The following is an 11,632-nucleotide window of genomic DNA, read 5'->3' on the forward strand; positions in this document are numbered from 1 at the left end:
CACTCCCTTTAGATAATCACTATTTTGGTGAAACAATCCATTTATGCCTGATGTACATATAATTAATTCACACACAAAATCAAATCAAAATAACACAAGTTCAAAGGCATCAAGCCTAACCTTTTTATATACATTATCAATATCTTTATTTTCTCCTAGAACTGTATTAATAGTTACTCTTATATCCATTCTATTAAGCAACATATACAAGTTATTTATAATTTGACATGATACAAAAGATTGGCTTGCTCAAGGATCAAACAAATCATAACCTTGTATAGATTTTATTTGCAATGTATCTGCCATAATATTTGGTGCAGCTCCCACGTCCTCTAGTGTCATTTGATACACTCGACCATGGGTCCTCTCCCTTTGAATCATGGGTTGGCTTCTATTAACACTTGCTCTAGACTAGGTGATCCTTATAGGTTTATTAACAATGATATTTTATTAACAATGATAGATTGCTCCTGAATCTGTGTAGCAGTCCTTTGACCCTAAGTAACTGTTGTAGGTTGCCAGAGACACTCCTTCTTCTCGTGGCCTATCTCTCCATAGTAATAACAGTATCTATTTAAATACTAATAATCTCTCCACTTATACCCCTCACTTCTACATATGGCACCTTCCTGTTAAAGCTAAACAACCCCCAAGATGTCTCTAATTTCACTTTGTATATAACAGATATATGGATCCTCTTTACTTAGTAGACCTTTCTACAACACTTACCCTTTGACAGACTTGTCTATTAGAGGACCCCCTCCACTAACATGTATCCATCCTCTTGAATTTCCTCTTAGGGTGAAATTTCCTCCCTTTCTTTAAAACTGACTAGATGATTGTCCACTTTTTCTCTTATTTAGAAGAGGAGGTTTACCAATGAAGAATACATAATCCACCATCTTCACTCCCATCACATGTCCCTGTTCAGCTTCCTTTTTCTGTTCATTCATGGTCACTCTCTCCATAACCTGAACAACTCGCATTAACTCTCGCATTGTCTTAAACTGCATGGCTACCAGTACCTTTTTCAAATCCTTCTTGAACCCATCACACAGTCTTTTTATCTAGTGTCGCCTAGTAGAAAGGTATGGAAAAACAAAGACATATAGGTCCTAGAACCTCCTCTCATACTCCAGGAAAATCACATCTCTATGTCTCAAGTATAAGAACTTATGTTCTTTGTCTTTTTTATGCTGCCAAAAGTTATATCACTCCTCAAATTCTGCCTTAATATCCTGCCAAGTTAGCACCTCTTTAGACCTCCTCTCCCTAATAGTCTCCCACCAAGAGTGAGCATTTTCTGTTAACAACTGGGTCACACAATCAACCCATAACTCTTTGCACCAACATTTCACTGATCTTTCTTTCTACCTTCCTCAGCTAGTGTCCTACAATCTCAACATCCTTATCCCCTAAATTTATCACACATGTTATCTCTCTCATGCCTTTCACTCAATGTACCAGGGTGACAACTTTCTCTTATTTAGATGCAATACTAGAAGCTTCAATTATCTCTGTCCCCATTGCTTTAACCAATTGCTTCAAAAAGATAGGGTTTGATATGGTGTAGGCATGACAACCAATATTATTGGTGGGGGCTTATTTGTTTACCTCTATCTATCTGATGCTTTGGGTAATGATACATCTGTTCATCAAGAAATATAATCATCCCGACGCCCAGCTGATTCACCCCTTTTAAAGTGCACTAAAACTGCATGTAATATGAAGCAATATTTATCAATGAATCTCCTCCATACCCATCATCATTATAGAGTATATTGTATTCTCTTCCCTGAACCTGTGATGGATCAGTCCTGGTTCCATGTCTAGTTCGGATAATTCTAAAACACATTCCAAATTCATATCAATCATCAATCCAAGTTTATTGGATCAAAGCTAATGCTTTGATACCAACTGTAACAACCCCAATTTCTAGGACAAAACACATACTTAAATACAAAATTATTAAGAAGTTTTTTTCATATATGTATTCCTTTTAGCATGTACAATAACCTTTTAAAATTACTAAGTACTCTACCATAATTTCTACCGAGATTCTAGTAGAGTTTCCTCTATAATACAACATCACAAGTTATCAACTTAACCTGTTTTACTTCCACACACAAACACAATTCCTTGATCTAATTATTCTGGATCATTATCCACATCAACTCTATTCCAGTAATTTCAACTCATCCAATAAGACATATAATCAATTATATAATGCATTAATTATAAAGTATGAGAGTTTATATAAAATCCAGCTAATCAAGTCCACATTTCTTTCACCCTCCATTTTTTCATTTATTAATAATGAATTATACATTTAAAGAAATTACAGTTAAACAATTCAAGTGATACAAATAGAAATATTGAGGTGTAAAACACCTGTCTACTACACATGAAGTTCCTACTTCGAACTATGGTTTGGCTGCAGTGGTATCCCCAGTCAACACAAGATAAATTCATAACTATCATTTTATTATAACCTTTGGATCCATACCTAGATTCCCAAGATAACACCCTTCTTTTATTTTAGTATATATACATATTTCAAACTCATACATTTATACATCCATATTCAAGTTTCATTTTATCATTTAATTCATCAATACTAAAGCAAACCGATTCCACATACTTGATCCCTATTTTTCTATCTTGGTCGTATAGCCACCTTGATTGTCCATAGTTGATTTTCTTCATCTCTTCTTTATAATTCGATGTCAACTCAACACAATTAGATTCAAAACATATTTCCATAATAATTTCATGCATGTGTTTTGTCAATTTATCTTCCCTTTTTAATGGCAAATTTGGCCCAGCTTATAGGAAACTAAGGGTTTCCTCCAATTCCTACACATCTAACTCATCATAATCATTCATTATATACCTATTTAGACATGATTTAACCCAAATATCATAATAATTAAATTAATTAAATTTACTCTTCTTCTACATGCTTTGGTTGAATATCACCTAAGGAAGAGAAATATGATTTATTTTTAAATCCCTTAAATCTCCACTTATTGTTAAAGTCACACAATTATACTCATTTTACACAAAAAATGAATCAAACAAATTCAAGCCTTTAATCCTTATGTTGGCCGAAACTTCCATTTAGGGCGAGGGGTAGATTTTCTCTTCAATTTTGTCAATTAACACTTACCCAATCCTTTTTTTTAATCTATATTGCCATATATAAACATATCCCATCCATCAATTAAATAAAAAAAATCCCGGTTAACCTAAAAAATATTTTTTTCTTAAAAAAATCAAAATAATATGGTTTTGATAAAAAAAATCAATAGGCTTTGACATAAATTTCACCCTCGGGTCAACCAGGTTGCGACTCGACTCAAGTTTTGACCAGGTCAAATTAGGTTAATCCATCATCTATTCTTCTTAAACCTGAACTTAGGCTGGCCATGAGCTGACCAAATTCTGGGTAGACCTACAGGCCGGTCTGAGTTTAATAAGTAAGGTTATTAATTTTAATATTCAATGTAAGATAAAATAGAAAAAATAACATCAACTTATTTTTAAAATATGTAAATTTAATAGTAATATTTATTAAGATTAAAATAAATATTTTCATATTTTATTTTATTTTATTAACTATAAATCAAATAAACACAATAAATAAATAATCAATTTATTTTATATATCATTATCAAAGACAATTCTTTTTTTTTCTTTGTTTACTTCGTCTTATTGTTTTAGTTTCTTCTATTCTATTCGATTCGAGGATGGTAACCAAATTGAAAATGAAAAAACAACTCATAAATCGCCAAATCAAAACGTATTGTTAATTGCAAATTCACCAATAAAATGGCAATAATTTGAAAGTAATTTAGAGTACTCGAGTCCAAGGTCATCACTAGGCCACCTACCCACGTGAAGGAACGAAAGTGATGTAAAATTCCAAAAGCACATCGAGAGCGCAGAAAAGCCAACTCTAATATGTTTCCCCTTCTCTTCACGTGACCTTCCTTCACTTCTCTCGATACCCCCCCACTAGTCTTCTCCGTCACTCTTTCATCTCCTCCGACAACCTAGGCAGTAGCCTCCACTGAAACCAGAAGAATCCACTCCAACTATCTCAAGCAAGATTTAGTTTAGTTCGAGAACCCATCTCTCTTTCTTGATCATCATCATCTCCACCAATCCAATCCAAACCATAGCAATGCCTCAGCAACCCCACCATTCCTTTCTTCTTCTCTCCATCTTGATGCTGATCTGTTCTCTATATAGCATTATTTCAGCAGATCCTCTGTTCCATGAATGTACTTCAAAGCAAGATACATCTTTGAGATCTTCTTCATGCCCTCCATTCGCATCCACTTCTCCTCCTCCTTTCCCCTTCTCTTTATCACCTGGTTGTGGTCACCCTTTCTTTCAACTAAAATGCTCTTCTCCTCACTCCATAATCTCCATTAATAACCTCTCTTTTGCTCTCCTTCACTTCGACCCCAACTCCTCCTCTCTTCTTCTATCTCCTCAACTCTCCTCTTTAACATCCTCAACAACGATAAGACCCGCTGCTACTTGCTTTAGTGATCTTTCTTCCATTCCTGCCCATTCCATCAATCTCTCCAGTTCACCATTTCGAGTTTCTGATTCTTATTGTTCTCGGCTTTCTGTTCTGCGCTCTTGTTCCCCACCAAATCTCCCAAACTGCAGCCACTGTCCCTGGGAGTGTAAGCTCGTCAAGAACCCACTTAACCTCCTCAATGACTGTGGATCTGCTACTCCTCGTAGTCTCCAAAAGCAGGGATGTCAAACCGACATCTTAGAGTACCTTGACAATTTCTTGAAAATCGGGTTCCAAGTTGAGTACGATGAGTCTCAAGATTCCTTCTTCTCCAGCTGCAGGGAATGCAAATCCAAGAAAGGAATTTGTGGCTTCAATTCCTCAGACCCAGAAAAGAATTTCTTTTGTTTTCAGTCCAGAACTCGGTTTTCACCTACATGGATTCACCAAAATGACCCAAACCGAGTCGCCATTTTGTGCTCCATCTCCGCAGTGTTATGTCTTGTAATTGCCGTTTTGGTTTTTGGAATTGTTTTTAGGTTTAGGCGATTGAAATCATTGAAAACAGAAGACGACCCAACGACACTGTTCCTTCACCGCCACCGCTCTGCTAGTCTTCTCCCTCCTGCGTTCACCTTCGAGGAGCTTGAATCCTCAACTAACAGGTTTGACCCCAAGCGTAAAATTGGAGATGGAGGGTTTGGGTCTGTGTATCTAGGCCAGCTCTCTGATGCCAGAATCGTTGCTGTTAAATACCTCCACAGACACCACCAAGCTGCAGCCGCTGGCAGAGCATTTTCAACCAAGTCATTCTGCAACGAAATCTTGATATTATCTTCAATAAATCATTCAAATCTCGTTAAACTTCACGGGTATTGCAGTGATCCAAGAGGGTTACTTCTGGTGTATGACTACGTCCCCAACGGCACTCTCGCTGACCACCTCCATGGAACAAACAACTTGCACCGTAAAAGTTCTTTAACGTGGCAAGTGAGGCTTGATATCGCATTGCAAACGGCTTTAGCTATAGAGTACTTGCATTTCTCAGTTAAACCACCCATTGTTCACAGAGATATTACATCATCCAATATTTTTATAGAGAGAGATATGAGAATTAAAGTGGGTGATTTTGGGCTTTCAAGGCTTTTAGTCTTGCCTGAAACATCTTCATCTTCATCTGGGTATGTTTGTACCGGGCCTCAAGGCACACCTGGATACTTGGACCCGGATTACCACCGGTCGTTCCGGTTAACAGAGAAGAGTGATGTTTACAGCTTTGGAGTGGTTTTGTTGGAGCTGGTTTCAGGTTTGAGGGCAGTGGACCAGAGTAGGGACAAGAGGGAGATGGCTTTGGCTGATCTTGTAGTATCCAAAATCCAAATGGGTCTGCTTCGTCAGGTTGTTGACCCTGTTTTAGGTGTTGATGAGGAAACTATGAACGGTATTGAATCCGTGGCTGAGCTGGCCTTCAGGTGTGTGGCGGCGGACAAGGATGATCGGCCAGATTCGAGGGAGGTTGTGGAGGAGCTGAGTCGGATTCGAAGCCGAACGATTGGCATTAAGTAAATTGTCACGACCCGAATCTGGACCATCACAACATATCTGCATTATCTGGTGGGCAGTTGTGCGAAGGAGTTGGCATGGCTAAAGGTTTTGATTATGTTGTGGGCATGGCTGTGCTCTGGTGTGGGGAGATCAGTTGTTGATTGGTGTGGTTTGGGGCTTTTGATTGACCTGACTACTAGTCATGGTTGGGCGTTTTATGTTGTCTGCTTTGATTACAGACTGTAGTTTATGATGAAGAGAAGATGTCCATGCCTTGTAAGTAGTTAGCTGTCTTTACAGTTTATCTAAATCTTCAATTGTCAATTTTGCTCTCATCACAGCAAGTATGAAGAGGAAACTCTGCATATTTTGTATAGTATAAAGTTCGTTCAGGATGTAGCAAGGAGTACTAGAATTGTTGCAAGCTCATCCTTTTTTGCTCTGTTCTGATCAAGCTAGCAACATGGTTACTAAACTGCAATTGCACGAAGTCATCTTTCTGATGTAACAACAATGTTACGTATTAATTTCTGGTGAAAATGTTTCTATCAGAGAAACCTAATCTGCTGTGACAAACAAAAACAAAAAAAACCTCCCACCTTCCACTTCCAATCCTCGGATGAAGATTGCTGCCACAACAACAATGACTTCACAAGCAATCATTTCTTCTTCATTTCTAGTTTAATCTTTTTGCCTTTCCTAGTTTAATCTTTTTGTACACCCTCATCAACTATTATTAGCGTAAGGTGTATGATATGATTGAAAACATGCTCTATTATTATCCCATCAGTGTCAAAATATCTGATAAGCCCACTGATCAACCAAAATATTGATTGCCTTTATTTTTGCTTTCACACAATGGTAACTTTATCTAGTTCAGTCTTCAGACAAACAGACTCATCGATTCACCTTTTCCTTTTCATTGTTCTCCCTTGATTGAGATGGAATCATGGGATGCAGATAAAGGATAACTAGGAACGATGGAAGAAAGGTTACACATTTTTCATCTGTAATTCACACAGTTATGAAGCAAGGCTAGAGCCGAGTAGAATTCATGTATGTAACAAGATGTCCAAATGCATAGCTGGTAGATTGATCCATCTTTCATGCCACCTGAACAAAATGTGCAGCTTCTAAGGCCCTAGCCTTCTCACCAGCAACTGTTGCTTCCTGACTGCCTGTCATTGCATAGCCTCTCTCCTGCAATAGGTCATGAAATTGTCACTCATCCAGATCATTTTATCCTTAAAAAAAACTCTGCATACAAGTCAGGGCTATACCAATAAGCGCCACATGAATGGGGTTCCTTCCCTCTTCTTGATCTGCTTCTCCATTACTCCTATTGCTACAACTCAAGAAAGAAGTCAGAAGAGCCACAATGAAGTTAACTTAAATTGCAGAAATAGGAGGTTTGGGATGCCAAACGTATGTACCCTTGGCGGCTTGTCCAGTATTTAGTAACATGCTGTACCAGACTTCATTAAATACATCAAGTTGTTCATCTGATGCCCCAAGCATCTAGCACAAAGGACAGTAAAATTCATATCTTTTAATTCAAATGTGTAAATACAGCTGATCAAAACACATGAATCAACTTGATAATAGTACCTTACAATCATTGGCATCAAAATCTGAATCAAGTAAATCTAATGCCTGCTTGTCATTACCCCTCCCATACTCGAATAAGGCTTCTGCAAGCTGAGAAAAGGGGAAAATGATATCCTTGCATATCTCAAAAACACCTTTCAAAAAGCATCTGAAGAAAGCAATAGCAACAGATTTATGAAAAGTAACCACCACGTTAACATAGAACCAAAGGAAGTTTTGTGAATTTAAGAGAGAAAAATGCGAATCCAACCCACAATTGTTACAATTTTCTGATCATTTGCTACAAACAAAGAAAAGAGGAAAAGGTTATATATTCTAATTATGGTCAACATCCATACCCCTCCAGGATGGGGGTTCGCTGCATCTTTGGGATGTGGCCTAGTTGCATCCAAAGGTATCTTACCAGCTACTAACATGAAATTGTATAAATGGAGATAAAAAAATGGTAAGAGAAGCAGCAATCAGAACAAACCCGAATCACTTTCTGCATTCTTTGTTGCTTCTTCTTGCTCATCTTTTGAATTCTGCAAAAAGACGACGAGATTACAATAATGTAGGGCCATGCATGAAAATGTATAAAGATAGCACAGGCTTCTACCTGGATTTCAAGCCCTCAAGTAAATCTTCTGCCTTTGAAGGTTCACCAGTTTTAGCCAAGGCCCATAATATCAACACATCAAGGTGCCACTCTAAATACCAGTTGGCCTAGATATTGTAATGCACATGGAAGTATCACATAATAATCAGACAACACGAACACAGTAACATGAAAAATACGTGCCCATATGCATACCAATGGTATTTAAACATAATTGCTCGTGAAAGCATGAAAAATGCATCTCAAAACAAATTATCATTGGAATTTAGAGCTTTAATTAAAGTCAAAGTCTTCAACTGTTGCGAACTTCACTCCCGGGGTGAGTTAAAAGAAATTTTGTTCCATCCGCTCCTTTGGCATGTAGATGCAAGCTCCTGATTCTTGTATTATATGTTTGATAATGAAGAGACAGTATGCACAAACAAGATAATAGAAAAACAAAACAACAGCATGCAAGGTGCTGATAGCTGAAGCACAATCCAGGACTTGTCTGTGTCCAGCATATCCAGTGCAGAAGACACAGCTAATTGTCCAGCAAACCTGTAAGGGTTCATATATCTAGGAGAGAACTGCCAAATCCAGGGAAAGGGGGTTCTTTTTCCATATGAAGAGCACAATTTGCATGCTTTGACCTTTAATTTCTGAAACTTAATCTTTACAATAACAACTATATTTTCATGTTGTTCATTTCAGTTATAGTGATTATAGTTATAGTTACGGGGCTGGTCTATTATAATGAAGTTATAACAACAGAAGATTATTAGTTACTAAATTCAGCTTTTTGTTTCGGACTGTGTGAGGATACAAAATTCTTGAAATAAGCCTTCACAGAAAATCTCAGAGACTTTTATGATCTCTCAAATAGAATAGAGTAGAGATGATCATTCAGATATGTTTTGCAAAGTTTCATGAGAGAACTATATTCCAACAAATCGCAGACATCACTCATTGATTGACTAGTTACTTTTTCTATGGTTCTTACACTAAAACACATATAACTTACTTGATCCGTTATGCAGGAAGCTAAAGTCTTCAGACGGTCATCAAAGATGTCAAGCTCACCCCTTAGATACACACGCAACAACAAACCCAGAGCATTCAAGTACACCTGAATGCACAATAAAAGTAAGACCACTTCCGCACAAAATGAGGGCGAAATTTGAACAGATAGCAGAATAACATACTTCTGGAGGCACAGCATCAGCTTTTTCCAACTCTTTCCAGATATGTTGGTCATAAACTTCTAAAACTTTTCTCACCGGAGCATGACCTTCCAAGTAACAAAGAGCAACATGCCACCAATTATGTGTCAGCCTGTAGATTGAAACAGTGACGCCACCTCGGGCATTGGAGAAAGCCATCAGGAAATTTATAATAACATATAGCATCTCATTTCTATACTAGAACATTTTATACATACATGAATGACAAGCAAGAACTCCATGAAGATGAGCATTCTTCCATGAAGTCTACTGCATCTTTGAAACGGCATTGATACTGAAGGACATGACACATCTGCACAAGAATTGACACTCAAAAGGATGGTCTATTCTAGCTCTTGCTATCATATAGTACTTAGTCACTCCAAACCAAACTCATACTCCTGATCTCTCTTAAAAGACAAGTTAAAATTTATCCATGACAATGAGCAAAATAGTATGTTCCACTACGGTGGAAAAAACATAAAAAGGCAAGATATCATGTACTGCATCATACTAAGATGATGAGAACCCACAGCATGTTGCGCCCAGTAATCTTGCTTGTTGATCTCATATCCCTTTCTTGCTGCTTCCTCAGCATCAGCCATTCGGCCCAGCTCTAATAACGAAAATGCAAGCATGCCATATATATAATCTTCTTCTTGGTTTCTGGGTAGAACCTGTTGAAATGAAAAGTCTTGTTAACCCCAAGGTGGTTGATAATAAAATATACCTTATGCTATCTGGACAGAAATGAACCTGTTGCACAAGGTCCAGGGACAGGTCAGGTCTACCCATGTAGAAACATAAAACTTGAGCTCTTTTAAGAGTAACTAGATCTCTTGGGTAATCATTGAGGAGCTGTAAAATAAAATGTATGCATCAAATGAAATTAGAGGTTGTATGATTAAAGCCCATATAAATCATTTAATGACATAGTGTTCAATTAGCACTATAATTTAAATTATGTAACTAAGGAAAAAAAAAAGACTTAAGCTAAAAAAAATTTAGAAAAAGCCCCCCTTTCTTGAAGGCATTAAGGAAGAATAGGGATTTTCTCTCATGGCCAAAATGCATTAACAGATTAGCTTTAAGGATAGAGGGGGTGAAAGGGTAGGCGTACCTTAGAATGAAATTGAAGAGCAACATCATCATCTCTATTCTCACAAATCAAAGAATTAAGAGCATCAAAAACTGCTTTCTCATAAGGGGTGGCTTCTTCCTGTTTGTTAAAAGAAATTTCACAGGTGAAACATCCCATCAAAAGACAAAGGCCGTACATGAGTACAGAGGGCAAAACACTTACAAGTCGAGAGTTTGCAGCCTGGATATGGAAAGAAGCTCGGGAAGGATTGGCAGAGGAGCAGAGGAAATGAGCTGCCAGAATATTGGCTAACACGCAGTCTTTGTCATGAAGTGTAGCTTCCAAAATCACACGCCTCTCTCTTCCATAACTAAGAACCTTCATTTAGCCAAGAATCAACACCAACCCAAAAAAAAAAACTCCCTCTTTCTCTCTGGCAATCCAATTAATAAGAGGAGATAGAGAAAAGAAGACAGACCTGGTGGTAATAAGAGTTGATGGCAGAGATGCAAGCATCCGAGGAAGTGTTGACCTCGTAACCCCAATTGTCCAATTTAACACCACCTTCCATTTCTTCTGTCTTTCTTTCAACAATCACAGTGTTGCCGTCGCGGTCTGTGTAGGAGAAATAAGGACAGTTGCGACAGGGAATAGTGTCGGGGACTCCAATAACGAATCTTGGTTTTATTTCCTTTGATCACAGTGTTGCCGTCGCGGTCTGTGTAGGAGAAATAAGGACAGTTGCTACAGGGAAGAGTGTCGGTTTTATTTCCTTTTACGTAGGGACCACCCGTCTATACATTTCGTGACCGTAAACTTCAGTCCTTGTAGTTTATTGAAATTGATTAATTAAGCCTTACAGGAGCACATATTTAGCCTATTTGTTTACTGGAAAATAATTTTTTTTGGAAAGTAAATTCTGAAAAAATAAATTATTTTCTGATGTTTGGTAGTGTAATGAAAAATAAGTTGGAAAACACTTTCCAGTATTTGATTAAGTAATGGAAAATGAGCTCGAAAATAACTTATTAATGTTTTATTTTTTTCAAGTTTATTAAAATAAT

At 37.4% G+C, this 11,632-nt stretch overlaps 2 protein-coding genes across 2 annotated transcripts; one reads left to right on the plus strand and one right to left on the minus strand.

Annotated features, from left to right (window-relative positions):
- Positions 1-3,889: 3,889 nt before the first annotated feature.
- On the plus strand, positions 3,890-6,606 carry LOC18102357 (LEAF RUST 10 DISEASE-RESISTANCE LOCUS RECEPTOR-LIKE PROTEIN KINASE-like 1.5). Its single transcript, XM_006378112.3, has one exon. It carries the CDS (start codon positions 4,187-4,189, stop codon positions 6,098-6,100), a length of 1,914 nt encoding a protein of 637 aa, XP_006378174.1. The 5' UTR covers positions 3,890-4,186; the 3' UTR covers positions 6,101-6,606.
- Positions 6,607-6,896: 290 nt separating this feature from the next.
- Positions 6,897-11,325, minus strand: LOC18102358 (uncharacterized). Its single transcript, XM_006378113.3, has 14 exons — positions 11,047-11,325; positions 10,791-10,946; positions 10,608-10,706; positions 10,244-10,345; positions 10,021-10,164; positions 9,706-9,800; positions 9,470-9,599; positions 9,289-9,393; positions 8,286-8,392; positions 8,160-8,211; positions 7,688-7,777; positions 7,513-7,597; positions 7,360-7,424; positions 6,897-7,279 (listed from the first exon to the last, which is right to left on the minus strand). The coding sequence occupies exons 1-14, from the start codon at positions 11,137-11,139 to the stop codon at positions 7,184-7,186; spliced, it is 1,419 nt and encodes a 472-aa protein (XP_006378175.2). The 5' UTR covers positions 11,140-11,325; the 3' UTR covers positions 6,897-7,183.
- Positions 11,326-11,632: the final 307 nt, after the last annotated feature.

Source organism: Populus trichocarpa, chromosome 10 (assembly GCF_000002775.5).
Source record: "Populus trichocarpa isolate Nisqually-1 chromosome 10, P.trichocarpa_v4.1, whole genome shotgun sequence".
NCBI classification, from domain to species: Eukaryota; Viridiplantae; Streptophyta; class Magnoliopsida; order Malpighiales; family Salicaceae; genus Populus; species Populus trichocarpa.